General features: G+C 45.7%; 1 protein-coding gene across 1 annotated transcript in view; it reads left to right on the top strand.

Annotated features, from left to right (window-relative positions):
- The window catches only part of VWF (von Willebrand factor), a 122,737-nt gene that overhangs the window by 86,729 nt on the left and 15,396 nt on the right, over positions 1 to 20,612 (top strand). The window contains exons 35-44 of the mRNA XM_054574700.1: positions 3,415 to 3,635; positions 4,698 to 4,890; positions 5,092 to 5,433; positions 5,742 to 5,941; positions 11,774 to 11,876; positions 12,299 to 12,373; positions 13,535 to 13,639; positions 14,795 to 15,000; positions 16,095 to 16,244; positions 20,386 to 20,496. Of these exons, the coding sequence (XP_054430675.1) occupies positions 3,415 to 3,635; positions 4,698 to 4,890; positions 5,092 to 5,433; positions 5,742 to 5,941; positions 11,774 to 11,876; positions 12,299 to 12,373; positions 13,535 to 13,639; positions 14,795 to 15,000; positions 16,095 to 16,244; positions 20,386 to 20,496 (1,706 nt within the window). The remainder of the gene's footprint in view (positions 1 to 3,414; positions 3,636 to 4,697; positions 4,891 to 5,091; positions 5,434 to 5,741; positions 5,942 to 11,773; positions 11,877 to 12,298; positions 12,374 to 13,534; positions 13,640 to 14,794; positions 15,001 to 16,094; positions 16,245 to 20,385; positions 20,497 to 20,612) is intronic.

The following is a 20,612-nucleotide window of genomic DNA, read 5'->3' as shown; positions in this document are numbered from 1 at the left end:
ACTTCAGACTTACAAAAAATTTCCATAAATAGTATAAAGGAATTCCTATACTTCAATCCAGATTGTAGTATCTTATGTAATCACAGCATAATGTGAAATTAACATCAATAAAATATTATTATCTTACTCAGTTTTTGCCAATTGTCCAACTGATGTCCTTTTTTCAGGTGTAGGATTCAACCCAGAATCACACATTATATTTAGTCGTCATGTCTCCATAGTCTCCTTAAATCTTAACAATTCCTTAGTATTTCTTTAATTTTTATGACCTTGAATTTTTAAAAAGATTTTATTTATTTATTTTTAGAGAGGGGAAGGGAGGGAGAAAGAGGGAGAGGAATGTCAATTGGTGGTTGCCTCTCACATGTCCCCTACTGGCCTGCAACCCAGGCACGTGCCCTGACTGGAAATCAAAATGGCAACCCTTTGATTCTCAGGACAGCACTCAGTCCACTGAGCCACACCAGCCAGGGCAACCTTGATGTTTTAAAGAGTTCTGGCTAGTAATTTTGTAGAATTTTCCTCAATTTGGGTTAAATTCAGGTTACATGTTTTGTGAAGAACACCCTAGAAGACATACTGTGTGGTTTTTGGTCTATCAGGAGGAGGCACATGATATCATTTTGTCCCATTATTAGGGATGTTCAGTATCATGGTTAAGATGGTATTCACCTGACTTCTTCACTGAAACATTATTATTTCCCTTCTTGCACAATAATTATCATGAGCAGAGTTACTCTGAAACTATGGAAATGTACTTTTCACCCACTAAGTTGAGCATGCATTGATAATCCTTGCCTGCAACAGCTGTTAACTGTGGTGTTTGCCAAATAGCAATTTCCAACTTCCATCGTTCCCTCCATATTTGTTGGTTTGAATTCTATTGAAAGGAAAACATTTTCTTTTCTGTTGTTTATTAACTCAATTAATTGTTTGTATCAATATGGACCCATGAGTTCTTATTTTATTCTGTGGGATAAATCAATTGTTAGCATTATTTATTTTCTTGTTCAAATGGTCCCAGATTTGGCCACAGGGAGTCCTTTCAGTTGGGTTCTCGCGTCCTTTTGACATGTCTACACCCCTTCCTGTCTCAGATAGAAGCCTGGCTCTCAGTATTCATAATAGATTTACCTATTGGTTTAATTCCAGAATACACAAAAAGTAGTTTCAGGATTGCTAAGCAATACTTTTGTGAAACACAAATCCACTAACTAGAGAGTGTAATATTTGTGTATAGTCCTTTTTGTTTTTAGCCTTTCAGTATATGTAGCAAATTTCCCCCCGAAGTTATTTGGGCTGCCCCTCCCTTCAGTGTAGCTCTGCCATTCACTACCATTAGTTTAACTAGTTTCTGTTTGTATTCCGTTTTGGATTTCCCTCATCCCCATCTTTGCTGATTTTAAGTATTTATTTGATTTTGGTTTGTGAAACATTCTCATAGTTTTAAACGTCAGAACACTACAGAAAAGTTTACAGACAGTCCTTGGCTTACAGTGATTTGACTTAACGGGTTTTTGACTTTACAATGGTGTGAAAGTGATAAGCAGTCAGAAGAAACTGCACTTCGACTCCTGAATTTTGGTCACTCCTGGGCTGGCTATGTGTGCTATGCTACTCTGTCGTGATGCTGGCCCGTGCAGTGGGCTGCAGCCCTCAGGCAGCTGTCGGATCACGAGGGTAAACAACGGACACGCTGCAGTGTGGGCCTTGTGTTAGATGATTTTGCTGATGGAAGGCTGCAACTGTAGGCTAATGGAAGTGTTCTGAGCATGTGCAAGGTAGGCTAAGCTAAGCTATGAGGTTCATTATGTTACGTGCATTAAATGCATTTTCAACTTACGATGTTTTCAACTTACGGTGGGTTTATTGGGATGTAACCCCACTGTAAGTCAAGAAGCATCTAAACTCGGAAATGTTACCCTTCTCTTTCCTTCATCTTTTCTACTCATTTCCACCAATTATTCCCTGGAGGTAGCAGCTTCATTCATTTCTGGTTTATCCGTACCAATGAACTTTGCAATTTTTGATTGAAAATATATCATGGAAATCCTCCTTGTCAGTTCAAAGAGAGCAGGCGAGATAAGAGATATTCACAGAAAGGAAGCAATTCATCTGAGGTCACAGTGCAAGGAGGGGTGGAACTCAGTCCCAAGTTTCTCTGGCTCTGAAGTACTCATTTCGCAGTAACAGTTTATTTTATGGTGGGCAGAAGCATGGTCATTAAGTCGCCAAGTCTGAGCGAACACCATTTCTTTCGCTTGTGACTTACTGCATTCTCCTAGAAGTTAGGGCTGGATTCCATAAGACTTGACAATAGTCAGAGCTGGAGTATTCGGGATCCCTTGCAGCACCGATGTCTACAGGCCAGTAGTGTTCAGTACGGTCACTCGGAAATGACTGGCTGTTCAGGGACTTAGAGGGTTTTAAGTGGAAGAGCGCTTGCAGTGACTGCTCAGTGCCGACAGATGGTACATACAAACCCATCATTTGTCAGTGGCTGTGCTGCCTTGAGGTTCAGGTCTCCCATGCAGGCGGAGACTGCCCAGGCCTTTCTGCGAGTGAGGGGTGTAAGTGTGGCCTCGCTGACTCACTGAACTGCCTCTCAGTCCTTGGGCTTTTATTTACCCACTGCCATAGGTGGCATTATGGTTTGTGTGGAAAGCTCATCTCCAACTTCACTGAGGTCCACAATTAGCTTTTGAATCATGGATGGCAGGGGTGCCTTCCATGGGAGAATTTTCACTGAATTATCTTACATAGATGCAAGATGATTAGTATCCCCAAATGGTGTTTTCATAGGAATCTTGAGAATTTGTTGATTATGTGAGTGAATGAGTGGCAGAGGAGGGAGTGCTGAGACCCACTCATTTGTTTTGGCTTTGGAAATATTTCTTGTGTGTGATCTCTTACGGGATCAAGTCAACATGGCCACTTGTACCATTAGTCACTTGGCAGCTGAAAGGACACATGTGTTTTTAGGTGAACTTTCATTACAATGAGATCGTGAGCTCATGGTTTGCTTAGCTCCTCATGATTTCAATGAGTCATAACACCCCTAGAACTTGACTTTGTTTCCTACGCCAAGGCAGAGTAGAGCATTCAGTTTGCACATTACAGTTTTTTGGAAAATGTGGTCCTATAATTTGCCACATTTTTTATGTAATACTTGCCCTTCTAAGTCTTCGCTAGGAAAACATTTAATGACCAAGTGTTACTTACCTAAGGCCTTCTGCCTCTCAGAATCTTAGTTTCCTAACCTGTAAAGAAGAGGAAAGGAAACAATAGGACCTCAAAAGGCCAGTTCAGCTCTCAGCTCTGTTTATGTGTGTGCAACTTCGTAACACTTACTGCCTCTTTGTATGTGTGGAGTTTGGGTAATGTCATGTCCTTCTTTTGTTCTCCCTTGTCCAGGTGTGTGTATGGGCAGCTCTACCCGGCACATTGTGACCTTCGATGGGCAGAATTTCAAGCTGACTGGCAGCTGTTCGTATGTTCTGTTTCAAAACAAGGAGCAGGACCTGGAGGTGATTCTCCACAATGGTGCCTGCAGCCCTGTGGCGAGGCAGGCATGCATGCGGTCCATCGAGGTGAAACACAACGGCCTCTCTGTTGAGCTCCACAGCGACATGGAGGTGAGAGGTGCCTTCTGTGTGTCCCGTGGCGAGACAGCAGCCACACGGACCTAGCCACAGTTGGTTTTAGCAGATGCTCCTGTTAGGAACTTAGCCTTCTGCCTGGCTAGCAGAGCTCCGCCTTCTTGGGAGGGGCTTATTGCCGTCTCCCTTGTTTTGGTGTGATCTCATGTTCTGAGCCCAGGTTTGGTACCAGTTTTAGGTAGCACTAAATGGTGAAGTTAGTGTTGGTTTCTGGCACTGGTAGAAGAGCGGGGTTGACACTAGTACTGCTTACCCAGCAGGCATGATGAGACCAGTGCCTAGGGCCTGTCTTTCCAAAGGAAAAGAGTTAGTGCCTAATTTAGGGCCTTTGGAAATATTTAGGGCCTAAACAAAATGTGTGGCTCCAAAGTTGAAAAAGAAAACTGCAAAACTGATTGAAATAAATGTTTGGTTAAATGATTACAAAAGGTTATATTATGCCAATTTCTTTACTTGTTCAGTTAGAAATCATAAATATTACGTTATGTGAAAACAACTAATAGATCTCATTTTGTAAGAATTCTTGAATATGCTGAAAAATCATAGTTATATATTTAATGAGTACCTCATAGACAAACATTTTAAAATTAAAAAGAGAAAAAGCCTTCCAAAATTTTTACAGCAAAAATTATATTTATCATGAGACAGGAATACATCTTCATATGTTTGATATGATGTGTGATGGGAGACACTGATGAGCTGGCAAAATAGCAACTTTTCTAGCCTGGGCCGAAGGGGTTGTCCTCCCTTGTATTGTGCAGAGACTCAAGGCTCAAGGTGCACTTCATTCCCTGGGCTATCAGGTTCCAGGTGCCTGGCTCTCTGTACAGCATGATAATAGTCTGCTCTCCTGCCAAGCTCTGGGAAACTCCTGTATCTTAGAGGAGCTGCTGAGAAATAGCAGGGTTTGTGGAAAACACTGGAGCTGAGTGTGGGGAGTGTTGTAGGCTGTTAGTAACTTCAGGGAAAAGCTAAGAGCAAAATTCTAAGATTCCTTATTAATATGACAACTGATGAGTGATTTTCTTCTTCGGGCAGGTGGGAGTGAATGGGAGACTGGTCTCTGTCCCTTACATGGGTGGGGACATGGAAGTCAGCATCTATGGGGCCATCATGTTTGAGATCAGATTCAATCGCCTTGGCCACATCTTCACATTCACTCCGCAAAACAATGAGTTCCAGCTGCAACTCAGCCCCAAGACCTTTGTCTCAAAGATGTATGGTCTCTGTGGTAAGAACACCTTTTTGATTCCCCCCCGCCTTTTATATGTATAAACCTTCCTTGATCTACTCCCAGGCCTCTTGGATGCTTGTATTTCTGGGTCTGGTAGCAAGATTCAGACACTGGTGGGGGAGGGAGAATGACCAGGTCTCTGGCATCAACGTGTTGGCCCCAACACAACCAACTTTGTCTCTTTCCTCATTTCTCTAGGGATCTGTGATGAGAATGGGGACAATGACTTCATGCTGAGGAATGGCACGGTCACCACAGACTGGAAAACACTCATTAAGGAGTGGACCGTGCAGCAACCGGAGGGGACGTGCCAACCGGTTCCTGAGGAGGAGTGTCCTGCCTCCAGCACCTCCCACTGTCAGGTCCTCCTCTCGGCACTGTTTGCTGAGTGCCACAAGGTCCTCGCTCCAGCCACATTTTATGCCATCTGCCAGCAGGACAGCTGCCATCCCGAGCAGGTGTGCGAGGTGATTGCCTCTTACGCCCATCTCTGTCGGACCAATGGGGTCTGTGTTGACTGGAGGACAGCAGATTTTTGTGGTGAGTGTCCATAAGCACCCCTCAACATGGTGAATACCAACTAGCCGTGGGTTCGCTCAACTTCTCTGGGGCTCAGATTCTTTATCTGGGTAATGAGGGTTGAAATCCTGCATTTCTTATTACCCAGGATTCCAGTTAGGATCAGAAGAGATGGTGGATGTGTAAGTTTTTTGAATGTAGAATGAAAGTATGATCATTTCTCTCAGTATTTCCAGTGTTCAGAAAGAAGGTGATTTTAATCACATGTGCCTCTGGTTCCCTCTGGTGGGTATGAGCCCATTTAGAGCCACCTCCTTCTCCATCTGCAGCTATGCCATGCCCCCCGTCCCTGGTGTACAACCACTGTGCACACGGCTGCCCCCGGCGCTGCGAGGGCAACTCGAGTTCCTGTGGGGACCACCCTGTGGAAGGCTGCTTCTGCCCCTCGCACCATGTCATGCTGGAAGGCAGCTGTGTCCCCGAGGAGGCCTGCACCCAGTGTGTTGGTGAGGATGGAGTCCGGCACCAGGTAGGAGCTCTGGTCTCTCCCCTCCCATGGGGCTGCTTCTGCGTGGGGTCAGGAGGATGAAGTGTCCACCAGTGACTGATCCCTTCCAACTTTGGCAGCAGAGGTTGACTTTTATGGCGGTGGCCATTGATGGAGAGGAAAGCAGTATGACACAGTGGCTTTTGAGTCAGATCTTGGTTCGTATCTTGAGTCTATCAGGTATTAGCTGTGTGATCAAACACCAAAGTGTTAACAACACTTTGTTAATATATTACTACTACTACTTTTATCATTATATTCATGTAACTAGATACTATAGGAACCCAGGAGGGGATGGAAAAGAATATTTTATAAGGTGATGTCTACTATTATTAAGATATCTTATATAATTTGCATTGCACAAGCACTATATATTCATTATTTCAACATTTTTCAAAGGTGTGTTTTGCAGGATATTAGCAGTTACCTGTGGTCAAGAGCATTTAAAGAACACTAGCTAAACAAGTGAAACAGGTTTCTTTATTGCAAGACTCTTCAGAGCTTGCAATGGAGTAATGCACGTTCCAGCCATAATATTTAAGAGAGTTTTCACTTCTCAAGCTGATTTGGCCGTGGAACTTGTATGTGTGGTGGATGAGTGAATGTGTGTGTGTGTGCATGTGTGCGCATGTTCATGCAACATCCCCTTGGATTGGGAGCGCACAGAACACACTGATTATCTTATATGGCCTTATATACCTCCAAGACCTCTAAGAGAAAACTAAGGCTTACAAACCTTAGGGCCTTGCCCATGGACTCAGTTTGTAAGTGGTAGAGTTGAGAGTTAGATTCAGAGTTTGAAGCTATGTCTGACTCCAAAGAGCTTGCTCTTATTACTGTACAAAATTGCCCTTTTACTAGGCTGATTTGCTTGAAAGTCATCCATTCTTTTAGCCCTGGTAGGAGTTATTGAGTACATTTTGAAAGGTTCCTCTCCCATCCTAAGACAGCAGACGTATCCCTTCAAAGTTGACAACATTTATATTTGTTGGATCTGGGGCAGCGTGTGTCTGTGCACATGTGAACGTGTGCTGTGGTCCTGTTCTTCATCTTTGACAGTGGATATTACAGAGCGTGGTAGTGGGAGGAGTATATTTGGCTTCTAGCAAAGGAGAATGTGTTTTATGATCACGTGCTGAACCTAAGACCTGGCATCTCCATTATCACCAAGGAGGACCTTTATCATAAGCAATAGGGTTTGGTGACTTATTACTATGTTTCATCACAACTAGGAGAACTCATGGTAAGGCTAGCTAACCAAACTGAGGAATGATGAAAGCAACAATTCCAGTAACTGTGGTATTCTGTCTCTGGCATTGTAAGCCAGGAAATGGACCATTTTATTTTATTTTCTCCAAAGCTCTGTAGAGTTGTTATTACACATCCCACTGAATGGATGAGAAAACTGAGGCTCAGACGGCACAAGGTGGTAAAACTGGCATTCCTATTCACTACATCAGGTCATCCCGTAGTGTTCTAGCTCTGCCATTGATCTCATTGGAACTATGAGCTAAACACTGAGCTAACTAGGTGGCTAGGCGAGCATGAACATCCATTGGGCTGTTACCTGGATGGCTCCATCCCAGTAGATCCTGTTTATTTTCATTGTGGAAACAGATGAACTAAGAAGGAAGCCCCATTCATACTGTACTGCCATATTTCAATTTGCCAAAGTAAGTAACTTCCTGTACTACAATATTCCCCAAATGAGTTGACAGAACCTTACGCTGCTCTCCCTGATTTGCACAGTTCCTGGACTCCTGCTGGGCTCCTGTGATGTGTACCATCTACAGGTGGGGCTAGTATCCAGAGGTAATTTCAGACTAGTTTTGTGGGTAGGGTAAGATAGTCTCACAGGGAGGCAGATATGGTCTCTTCCTTGGCATTCTGTGAGGAGAAGTCAGCTCAAGTTTGCGAAGTGTTTCTGGCTCCGTGAGTGTCAGCTGTCTGCAGGGCACTGAAAGCAGGAAGGTTGTGAATTTTATCTTAGCATCTCTCCCCCTCTTTCCTCCACTCCTCCCCTCAGACCCTATTTTCCCTTTCACTGCTCCCTCACCTTCAGTTTAACACATTGGAACACGCATTTACGTTGTATAAAGAATGCTTCCACACAGTGGAACATTTTTGACATAGAAACCGTCTTAAAAGTAAACTTTAAAATTAAGTAACATAAAATTAATTAATCAAAAACTATGAAAGGAATACAGCCAGTCTTAGTTATTTCAGAAAATATAGAGTAAATGCATGAAAACAAATATCCAGACACCTGCAGTTGCAGCTTTTACTTTTAGAGTAAGAATAAAAAAAAAAACCTAATATGAAAAATATTTCCATTAAATGAATTTTTTTTAACTGAAAAATAAAGCCTAGAATTTTTTTTTTCTTCAGGGAAATAAACCAGGGAATAAATCTCTTGTGGTAACTTCAGAAGGGCAAAATATTTACCAGTTTCCATAGCTCTTGTTTAGTTTACAAAGTGCACTCTAAAGATGTGAGCTTTTGTAGCCGACTCAGAAGGGATCCAGAGACACACTGGTGGTCCCTCTCTCAGTGTGGAGGGGCAGCTGGGGTGCTGTGCTGCGCGCAAGCGCTGCTTCAGTCCGGCACAAAGCAGGAACTGCCTCCAGAATCCTAATGCCTGGAGCCTCCCTCTCTCTCTGCTCCCTGGTATTATGTAACCTATGCAATTCATTTCCATCTTCTCTCCAGCTCTCAGCTGTAGTGCATGATGACTTACTTGTATTCCTTGTTGTTTTCTCTGTAGGCCGTCATTTTGTCATCTTAATTTACCCTTTATCTCCAGCTAGTTCTCATACCTGTTCTGTCTCAGTAATTGTCACATCCTGGACCTGGAACCTGGTGGCTGAGACAGGGCGGCCTGGAGTCGGCTTGTGCTGATGCAGGAGCGCCATCTGCTGGTCCACTTGCTGCACAACACGGCGGGTATGGCCCTGCAGAGCTGGCCGCTAGGGTCTTTTAGAAGCTTAGCGTTAGCAGAAAGGGCTTTTTCAGGGGCCATGGAGTCTGTCTCCTGTCTCGGGCAGGCCTCGTTAAAGCTTCCTGGGAAAATAAAAACCCCTGGAGGAGGAGGTTTAGCACCTGCTTTTGATCATCTCTTGTGGCGTTGCTCACTCTCAGGATAGTTGTAAAGCTGTAGTATTTATTCTTAAAATTTGGTCTCTGAAGTCCACAAAAAAGAGGCTCTTGAAAAAAGGTCCTTTAAAACAGAGAAAAACCCCTTAAAACATATAAAAACTATGACCTTCTCCTTTCGTATCTCATCACTTTTGCCATTTAAAAGTCGGAATACAGACCCCCCTCTCTCCCCCCAGCCCCATTTGCGCTGGTTTCTGGCATCACCGTCAGGGCAGAGAGGCCTGAGGAAATGTGAGACGTTCCCCCACCCCTGCCCCTCTGCCCAGCCTCTCTGCTCCCACCTCAGAGGCCAGCACCCCGGGCCCCTCCCCGGGTCTTCCCAGCCCCTTGCAGAAACACTGGAATAGCAGCCCCTGGAACCTCTTTTTTGGTTTCCTATTCCTAGTCCCTCCCTCCTCCATCTTGCTGCCTTCACCATGGTGCCCGTATTGAACCCTCTCCTTTGGAGGCAGGGTCCAGCTGGCAAAGCTTCAGGGCGGCCCCGTGCCTACCAAGTTAAGCTCAATACCCTCAAATGGGCAGGGAAGGCCTCTACAACTGTGCACGGGCCGCAAGGGCATCGCCCGCCCTGTCCTCACCTGGAATTCTTTCTCTCCCCCTCCCCCCCCAGGCCCTGGCTGCTTCCCCTCTTCACAGGCCCACCTTCGGGAGGCCTCTCGGAGCACCCCAGCCCTAGTGAACTAGTCTTTTGCCCTCCTGTGGCCCCTTTAGTTTTCATTTGTAAAAATAGCTTTATTGAAATAAAGTGTATAGATAATAAACATCACCTAATAACAGGTACAATTTGATGAGTTTCGACAAGTGCGTGCTCCTGTAAAACTGTCATCACAGTCAGGACAAGGACCGTTTTCGTCTCCCCCAAAGGCTGCCTTCTGCCCCTTGTTCATACGTCCGCTGACCCTGACTCTCATCCCCAGGCAACCGCCGGTCTGCTTTCTGTCACTATAGATTTGTTTCCATTTTCTGGAGTTTTATATAAATGAAATCATGTAGCATATACTACTCTTTGGCCTGGTTCCTTTCACTCAGCGTAACACTGTTGAGATCCATCCATGCGTTCGTACGTTCCGGTAGTTTGTTTTTATGGCTGAGTAGTATTCCATGGTATGAATGTATCACACTTGATCTCATGCAACTTTTCCTGCATGAGTCTTATTTCATGAAGTTGACTGTCAGCCACTGGGGCGCTGTGACAGTGTGCATTCAGTGCCTGTCACTCCCGCAGCCCCAGCAGCGTGGCCAGCCCATGGTAGGCGCTGACTGCTGGCGAGCGGCAAGAGTAGAGCATGCGGTTCAAGTCCTGGGTGTGCCAACTGCTCACGGTCCTTCTCTGTGCCTCAGTGTCATCATTTGTACATGTGAATAATAACAGCACTTGCCCAATTGGGTTAAGATTAGTAAGATGAAGTGAATAAATGTAAAGTCCCTAGGGAAATATCAAACGCTAATTATTACTGGGAGGTAGCAGAGCACAGCGTTAAAAGGAGGGATTTGGGGTCCAAATTCTAGCTCTGCTGCTGCAGTCCTGGGACTGCAAGTGCCTCAACTTTCTCCTTTGACAAGTGGGGATAATAATGTAAATGTCCTGCCCACAGGGTTGCAGTAAGGATTAAATGAATCATTTATATAAAGCCTCAAAGCAGTGGCACGCAGCAGGTGCTCTTCAGATGTTGGCTGTTACTGTTTGTTGAGTGAGTGGGAGGCGTCAGGAGAGGATCAGGAGGTTCGATCCTGGGCTGCCTGGGGGAAGGGGGCTATCCTGGAGATCTAAGATCTTTCTGCTCGGGGGACTGATTGCTGACCATGGAAATGGATGGATAAGTGAGACTTTCTTGACCTGGAAACTTGGCAGAAGCCTTTGAGATACTGGATAAGAATGTGTTTATTCAGGGGCAATTTAAGTTGCATTTAATTTTAACTTTGGATTTAATGTAGTGGCTGAGTCTAGGGGAAGACCTAGTCCTGACCTGCAGTCCCCATGTGTGTTAGTGACGGTCTCCCACTCCTCACGACAGTCCTGCGAGGCCAGCTTCAGTGCCCTCGCTTCACAGGTGAGGAGACCACGGCTCGGAGGAGTGAAGCCACACAGGCGTCAGGTCTTCCTGGCGTCAAAGCCCTTACACAGTAGGGCTGCGTGCAACTCTGGGGAACTTGCTTTACCAGCTGGGGGAACCCCCTTCTGAAAGTCATGTCAAGAAACTGAAATCATCTCTACGATCACTTCCAGTACCAACATGGTGACAATTCCGATAGTTTTGCGGTCCTCCTGTCAACTCTTCCCGCCCCATGGTCTTGAATCAATTCCAGAAATGGCTGATGGAGTGATATAGGAATTCTCACTTTCTTGCTTTGCTTACTTTTGGCGCCACCACCTGAGAAAGCAGCAATGACAACTTTCACATTGTTTAAAGTTTGTAGTTTGCCATTCCCCTCAGTTTACAAGGCGGGATGGGCTGTCTTTCCCAGCGTCCCATGCTCCTCCAGCACTTTCCTGCTCAGAACCTGACTCCGCCTTCCACCTTGGGTTTGTTCTCCTGTGCCGCCCTGACAGAGGGGTGGCTCAGGGGAGGCCCACTGGAGGTGGGGGACGTGACTTTGTGTGCTCCACGCTTTCCACCCTCCTGTCCTAGGCTCCTTCTGAACCTCGTTTCCCCTCAGTTCCTAGAAACCTGGGTCCCAGACCACCGGCCCTGCCAGATCTGCACGTGCCTCAGTGGGCGGAAGGTCAACTGCACCTCACATCCCTGCCCCACAGCCAGAGGTGAGTTCATCCTCCTCCGGGGTCCCTGGAGGAAGGAGGGCTCCCTCCAGGCTCTATAGCTACCAGATCCAAATGTGGATTTCCTCAGCCCTGCTTGCATCTCCCAGGACAGCCCACCCTTCCTTACCTCTCTGAGCGGGGGCTTCTGTTGTTTTCACCTGCAGTAGCCATTCTCAGAGCTTAACCTTGCCCTCCTGTCCTGCCTTGGCCCTCAGATTCAACATCTCCTGGAGGGTATGTTCAGGGGTCAGCAGGGCACAGGAGAGACTCATTTTTCGGTGGTCCCATGGCCTGATACCTGCCTCGTGGCCTCCCACGTAGGGCCTGTGCTGGTTTCAGTGGACGAGAGTCTGTAGCCTTTTAAATCTGCTCCAGGCTGTGCCACTGTTTCTTTCTCTGACTTCAGTGACATTCTTTTCCAGCTCCCACATGTGGTCCATGTGAAGTGGCCCGTCTCAGCCAGAACACGGACCAGTGCTGCCCGGAGTATGAGTGTGGTATGTGTCCCACCCTGGGCAGTCCGCAAGGCCCAGGCCCCAGCCGCCGGTCAATGGTGCAGGTGCTGCCACGGGCATATGGTCTTAGGCACAGGGTGTGCGAAGGGAGGTGGGGAAAGGCCGACTAGATTTTCCCAAATATACAAAGGGTAACTTTTAGAAAATAGGATTTGCTTCCTAGAGTAATTCTGCAGTGAATCATTAAATGTCAAATTTGAAAGCGTTAAAAAAAGAATGGGGTAAGCACCAGAGGGTACAGTTGGGGGAACTGCACAGAAATTTACCAAAGAGAAAGTTATGCCACAATAATCTATTTTCCTCTTCATTTCTGAGGATCTAGATGTAGAGAAGGCCACCCACAGGGCACCTTGATTTCAGCAAGTTATTTGTCGAAGGGTTTCATTATTGGTTTGCAAACTGCATTGTGAATAATGGGCTGAATAATGCTATAATTAAATGAATCCAGAGCTGATAGAATTACAGTTAACATGACAGAAGACCTCAGATGCCCTGTCCTGTCCAATGTGTTTATTATGTGGATGAAGACATAAAAAGTAAATATTCTAAGACATTTATTTATCCTGGTGATAGATAGCCTTGTGGGAAAGGAGATCTAACTTGAGAACAGCTTGTGCAAAATAGGTCTGAGAATGTTAACAGTAGATAGAACTGCAGGGATCATTTAGTTCAAGTCGTTCAAGTACCTCGTTTTGCGGACGTTAGTACACTTCTACAATGTGCCAGGCATGTTGCCTTTATTATTTCATGACATCCTTAGACTGACTCTATGAGGTTGACATCCCACCTTGCAGAAAATGAAACTGAGGTCGAGAGGGTTCAAGTGACTTGGCTATGACCTGGAAGTCCTAGCAGATGACAACTTTAATCAATATGAGCTTATCATATGACCTGGATCAATCAATTATCTATTATCTATCTATCTATCTATCTATCTATCTATCTATCTATCTATAATCTATCATCTGTCTATCTCCTCCCTTTCTCCCTACCTTTTTCTGTATCTCTACTTGTATGTCATTATCACCATCTTCCTAAAACTGTGGAAGTCTGCATGAACAAGAATGGAGGGTGCCGCTCACAGGTAATACAACAGCAGACTTGCTGAACTCTGAGTGGATGCTTCTTTTCCCTGTCCCTTAGAGTGTGACCGAGTGAACTGTGACCTGCCTCCGGTACCTCACTGTGAAGATGGCCTCCAGCTGACACTGACCAATCCCGGCGAGTGCAGACCCAAGTTCACCTGTGGTAAAGCCTCCGTGGATAAGGAGGGGGTGGTGTGGCCACTCTTTCCTGGCCTGGGGAAAGTGTCCTGTGTTCTCGTTAACTGAATCTGGGGTTGGGGTATGTCTAGAAAAGAGGGGTTCAGGTCATACCCAGACTGACTCCTCTAAGAATCCTCCCAGCTGGATGTTGCTGAAGGTGTACTGGGTGTGGGCAGAGCTACGGGCACAGCTGTGGGCACGATCCGCTTGGGCTGTATTAGGAAACAGCTGGGTCTGAGATGAAGAAATCTGCGGATCTAATTTTTATTTACTCCCATCCTCCCATACACCATCGAGGGGAAGGAATGTTTCCTTGGTTTGTCCTCATCATTGGATCGTATTCCCAAGTTTATAGGCTCCCCGCTTTGTATGTTTATATTTTTAATCACTAAATACTATAATTTAAGTATAGAGTTGGACTACAGTAAGACATGTCAAGAAATTGAATTCTGTGTTTCGCTACCGAGAATACCCACTTTATTCAAGTGGAGTTTTTGTCCTGTTGATTTAGAATCTCTCTTGAGTTCCTAGATCTAAGACCTCTCGAGTGAAAGGAGAACATATTGTATTTGAAGGAGCTTGTGAATAAGCAGAGGACACAGGATGGTATTCATACAGTACTATTGTGGATTTGACCAATTGCCATCATTGTTTCATTCAACCTTGTTAGAGGACCTAAAACTGTGGGGTATTCTAGGTACTGAGGTGGGGATAGGATCACATAAGCTGCCAGCATAGAAAAATGCTTACCAGCTCATGATGTGCTAGGCCTATCTGGGTCTTAGAGATTCTACATCTGCTGTCTCTTGAGAATCAATAGCTAGGAGGGCCTCACCCCTTCAAGATGTGCATGGGAAGGTGGTAGAGTGGGGATTGAACAGCCTTTACTTCTCCCTTAAAATTCCTAGCTTTACATATCTCCTTTTGGTTAATGTTCTTATTTTTCTGAAGACTAATGTCTTTTTGGGATGTTTGAATACCCCGCAGCCCTTGAACTGCACTCATGTACACTTTGGATTTAATATTCTGGGTCTAGAGTTCCCTGTGTTCTTATTTACTATCTGAACACCTACAAACCCTGGATGATTTCAGTGCTTAGTGTGGAAGGACTAGGGTGTCACCTTGTACCTCCCTTCAGCCTGCAAGAAGGAGGAGTGCAAAAGGGAGCCCCCACCCTCCTGTCCCCCACACCGGACACTGACCCTTCGGAAGACCCAGTGCTGTGATGAGTATGAGTGCGTTTGCAACTGTGTCAACTCTACCGCGAGCTGCCCTCTGGGGTACCTGCCCTCGACTATCACCAATGACTGTGGCTGCACCACCACCACCTGCCTTTCTGACAAGGTAGGGGCTGCTCGCTGTGGCTGGGATGATGGCCCAACACCTACTCCTCATGGAAGATTTGCCTTCCTGCCAAAACAGAGTGCTATATGGCTTGGTGGGTGAGCAGTCCACATTCTCTCTTAGCCTACTGGCAAAATTTAGTTAGCTCAGGAGGTAGTTATAGAGGACCTACTAGGTACTCAGCATGGCTAGGTGCTAAGGTTATAGAAAAAGTATAAGACATCATCTGGCCTTTAAAACGATTATTTGTAGGTTAGCTAAGAGAATAATATGATTGCATGATTATTTTAGAGACTAGTTAATAGTTTACTCATTTGTTAATTGCTATCAATTCATCCACTTAGCCATCCATCCATCCATCCATTTGCCTTGCCTTGCCTGCCTTCCTTCCTTCCTTCCTTCCTTCCTTCCTTCCTTCCTTCCTTCCTTCCTTCCATCCACCCAGTATGTACCAAACAACTACTCTGTGCTGCCAGAACTGGTATTGTGTTAGGTGCTATGGGAGAAATGTAAGCTGCAGTCAACTTATGGTCTTGCTAGTATATATAAGACAATAACCTATAAACAATGCGACAAAGTACCAACACATGGTATGGATATTAAATGCACATAGCAGTTATAGGAGAGGGAGCCACAAAGAAGGGCTCTCATGAAAGGTTTAATTGGCAGAACTTGAAATGAACCAGAACTGCAGAAGGAAGACCTGAGCAGAGTTGCAGCTGCTGGATTATGCAGGGTGAGCACTGCAATGAATGCCAAAGAGAAGCTGCAGTTACCTTTCCCTGTGGCCTGTTAGGGCGAGAGCAGACACTCATTTGCTTGAATGCTCTAGATTTCTGGTCCCTTCTGGATTCTCTTACAGCTCAAGGTTTCTAACTGCCCAGGTTCTGGAGAAGCAGGAGCAGGTCTAGATTTCATGCTTGTTAAAATCTACTCTATACGCATCCCTGCATGTGGGCAGAGACCCTGTTGGTTTTATTTATTGCTGTATTCTCAGAGCATCCTAGAGCAACTTCCAACACAGAGCAGATGCTTTCTAACCTCTTGTTTAAATGAACTGAATGAGTTCACTCATGGAAACCTTGTGTCTACAGGTGTGTGTCCACCGAGGTACTATCTACCCTATTGGCCAGATCTGGGAGGAGGGCTGCGACATGTGCACCTGCACCGATCTGGAGGATGCTGTGATGGGCCTGCTCGTGGCCCAGTGCTCTCAGAAGCCTTGTGAAGAAAGCTGCCAGTTGGTAAGGAGGACTGAAAGGCTAGGCACTGTGTGGGGCAATCAGGGTATGGATCCCACGTAGGAGATCCCAGGAAGAGGCCAAAAAGCCCCTTTAGTAAACTCTTGTTCAAGACCTGGATGAGAGGGAAGGAGGGGGTTGGGCCTGGGGAGAAGAAAGGAGCATGAAGAAGGGATTGCAATGTCATCCTTCTGTGGTTCAGTCCTTGGCTAATGGATGTGTGTGCTCTATGGTCTTGAGCGCTGAGGGCTTTGGAGTTGGTTTGAGCAGAGATGTGAATTAAACTCCTGGAAAAGAGGACTTGACTTTTTCCCTATCTTTTCACCTTAGGCTATCCCTAGAACAGACATATATTCTGAATTTTCTGACATCATCTCAGTTTCAATGTTCTATAGTGTTTTCACATAGATTGGTGGGTTTTCAGACTGTTTATAATTCAAAGTAGACAAAATATGACTACTATTCTCCAATTCAGTTTTAAATTCTTCTCATTGTTGCCTATCCCTGGAGGTTCCTCTGTGTTCTGGGGGACTCTATTTTTGCACATTTAAGACAAATAAGATCCTGGAAAAATGAAGCAGTCCTGTGCAGGGAGAATTGGCGTCAAAATCTGCTTGTTGATTTAATGTTATTATCATTATTATGGGAGTGTTATTAGTAGATAATGATGATGCAAGGAAAGTAACATACATCTTGTGGTTGCTTTTATAAATGTTAACAGCAGAGAAGATAATGCTCTTGATGCAGTTTTAGAAATGTATGGTTTGATGATGGAAGGGAGGGCCTATGTGTAAATCCAGAAATAGGGAGTCTATTCAGCTCACCTACTGTTCTTCCTGCAATGATGGTAATGGGGAGGAGCAGGGTTGCTAGGCAACTTTGAGAGAGGATGATGCTATGGTATCCAGGTGTGTCCTCTGGGAATGCTAAGTTTTGGAAACCTGTTGGTCTCCATCTCCTCCCACAGGTCATGGGAGGCAATGGGAATAACTTGCTATCAAGCAAAGGCAGTACTGTTTAGAGGTCATTTTTATAAAATTGGCACCCAATATATTTAGTGTTTCAGTAGGAAGTTTTGATTGCAAAGAACAGAATCTACTCAAGCTAGCTAACATAAAACTCTCAGGAATAAATATAAGTGGTCATACAACATTTCTCTCCATTTGTCCCATGAGCCCCCGTCTTTGATTGTCTCTGCCCATCTGTTCCAGCTCCTCACTGCAGGTCAACTTCCTCTGGGAGGAAGTTCTGCTTTCTCAGAAATTTTATTTGCATATGGCTTTATTGAATCTGGCTTCAACTCAGCATGGCTTTTCAGATTCAGGGTTATTCCTTTCCAATGTGACTTGTTCAATCTTTTGTGTTTAATAGGTTAACTTCTCAAGAAGAAAACCGATGGGCTCAGCTCAGCCCATGGATTCTCTGTCCTGTCCCCAGTCCAGTCCAGTCAGCTGTTGGGGAGAGTGCAGGTCATATGGGAGAAACTTGGCTCTCTAGAGGCTGTGGTGCTGGAAGCAATTTCAAAAAGAAAATAGGTGCAGGGGTCAAGTGAATGAGTGGAGGAGACAACATCTCTAGAACTCTTGACCATATGTTTGCTCTAGGGAATTGAGTGACCTCTCTCAAAGACTGATGCTCACCCCTTCTGGGGAGGAGAAGGAGGCCTTGTGGTTTAGTTAAAACCGAAGGGTGGTGGGAGGCGGGGCTTTGGTCTGTACAATGTCTTGGGTTGAGGTGGCGGCTTCAGTAAATTGTGATGGTTTCAGACTTTATTCTTCAAAGAGGATGGTATCAGCTCTGGTCTGACACCAGAGACATTTGGGCTCACTTGCCTACATTCATTTGTTGTCTAGGTTGTGACACAAATAAAACAAACAAACAAAAACATTACCACCGTCACCCTCTAATTTTTTCTTTCTCAAGCCATAGTCTGCAGAAATACAATTTGCCCTACCTCCTCCATTGTTCTCTAGTGTTCATGTCAGAAAAAATATGTAAAGCAAGCAAATGGCATTGCTGGCTTCCCAAAGAATGTTACAGGAGTGCCTACCTGCCCATGGCTTTACTTCCTTCTTTGCAGCAGGAGGAATACCCCTCTCTTTTGTACAAACTTTAGAGGGGTTTTTCTTTGACAGCTTATGACCACCTTTTTGACCCCAGAATCAGACTAAATCATGGCATTAGGCACTGTGTTCAAGGAACTGAATGTAATGCATTATATTTTATTCATCTTCATGATACTCCTCCAGAAGGAAGAAGAGGCAAGGCTGTTGTTCCCATTTATCAGATAAAAAGCAGAGCACTAGCACAGAGAATGAAGTTGGTCATAGCTCTGCGGCTCATTGGAAGCCAGTAGACATGGGGTTGTCTTGACTCCTAGACCAGGGTGCCTTCCGTGAGGCTAGATTCACTGGCAGCACCAGCATTTTAAGGGCCCATCTGGTCCAGCGAAGAGACAAGGGACCAGTGCTCCATGACTGTCACCACCATTTCACCTATGGCAACTATGTTTAAAGGATTGTGCTGCTAAATATATTAGGAATTTATTTTTCATTGGCATCTGTCTTCAGATTGGGAGGATATTGGACCTAATATTTCCATTCTTAATTGGAAACCAATGAAAACAGGATGGAGAAGAGAGTAAGGAGAAGGATCTGAGATGTGTATGTTGAAGAGATACAAGGTTGAGGACTTGTAAGGGCATGAGAAAAGAGAGTTGAAAATAGCAGATGAACCCTGGTTGTGCAGCAGGGAAATGGGGGTGTCAGAGGTGGAGGGGATCTTGGAAAGATGGCAGCCAGGAAATTTGCAGGCATGGCTCGCAGGACCTGAGCATGAAAACCTGGTGGGGTTTTGGGAACAAGGCATCTGTCCTCATGGTCATTCGCAGAATTGACAGTGTGTTTTCCCAGATTGGGAGGCAGTAGAGAACACAAAGAATACACCAACCCAGCTTACTCAGCCCTCTCAGAGAGGCACTCAAGAGTGAGGTTGGGTCCCTGCAGGTCAATGACTATCTTTTGGGCTCCCTGAGTCTTTTATGGCAGCTTGTGTATTCTGCCTTAGAGGGTGTCTAGATTGTTGACTTCTTTAAAATACCTAGTACACCATAGATGTACAATAAGTAACTTGAATCAGATGCTAGAAGACTGGGGACAACTCACTGGGCACCTCTGTGACATGGGCCGAGGTGTAAGTAGTCCCATGGAGATGGTATGACGTTGAGCCAAGTCTCTGGAGGGCTTGTGTTCCCCCAGAGAGAGGCACCCGCTAGACTGACATCAAGTGTTGTATGCATCTTGTGACTTGGCCCTGCATGTGAGTGTGCAGAGCAGGCTTGGCCTCCTTGCCCATCCTGAGCCACTTTGCCTTCTCTTTTAGGGACAGAGCTTCAAGATAAAGCCTAGTCTCTTCCCCTGGGCCCTTGGGACAACCACACATGTCAGTGTTTTGCCTCTTCTTTGTATATTGCTTCAGAGTTTTCCATGGAGGGTTTCAGTCCAAATTCCTACAGCTCTGGCCAGGTTGGAGGACCTCCAAGAGGCAAGACAGGCTGGCAGGCTTCCAGGAGGCTGGTCTCCCTGGCAGGTGTTTTGGGGAGGGTTGGTCTCTGTTGCTCTCTCATCTCACCGTGGCCTATAAACTATGTCAAGTCACTCATTGGGGAAACCCAACTCTGCACATTGGTGACAGGTCTTGGGATCAAGGTATTAGCCCTGTTGGAACAGGGACTCGATTCCTGGCATCTTGAATAGTCTTCCCAGTTAGGGGAAGACTATTCAAGATAGTCCCCTAGATTTGGCCAGAGTAAAGATCAGGTCAGGTAGCTCTCACTGAGTGAACTCTGGGCTGTGTGTAATGCTTTCGTAATTTGGATCTTGGTCTCAAGTTGGAAGCTTTCAGAGGCCAGCGTTATGTCTTTTCAGCTGGTGAAACTGAGCCACTAACTCAGTGACTCAATGGTTGATGCTTCCTAGCCACCTCTTAGCATGATTCCAAGGCTGGTGGATAGCAGAGGTACAAATATTCTGTGCAGCTGCCTCTCTGCAAAGCCCCAGAGCTCAGTACACCTGTGAAGCAGATAAGCACGCCTGTGTCTCTGCTGCCGGCCTGACCTCACTCTCCGTTCTTTGTGTTTTTTCAGGGCTTCACTTACGTCCTCCATGAAGGCGAGTGCTGTGGAAGGTGCCTGCCATCTGCCTGTGAGGTGGTGGTTGGCTCGCCACGGGGCGACTCCCTGTCGCACTGGAAGAATGTAGGTTGGGCCTCAGGACGGGTTACCCCTTCTGGGGTTTGGTGCTGGCCTTTGTTCGTCTGTAACATCTGGGCTCATTCCCCCTTTGCTTTCCCCGCAGGGGTTAATTCAGCTGT

This window comes from Pteronotus mesoamericanus, unplaced genomic scaffold, assembly GCF_021234165.1.
Source record: "Pteronotus mesoamericanus isolate MK-2021 breed Mesoamerican mustached bat unplaced genomic scaffold, CSHL_Meso_final contig_263, whole genome shotgun sequence".
Lineage (NCBI taxonomy): Eukaryota > Metazoa > Chordata > Mammalia > Chiroptera > Mormoopidae > Pteronotus > Pteronotus mesoamericanus.
The sequence above is the reverse complement of the archived record's forward strand: the minus strand, read 5'-3'. Positions and strand labels throughout refer to the sequence as shown.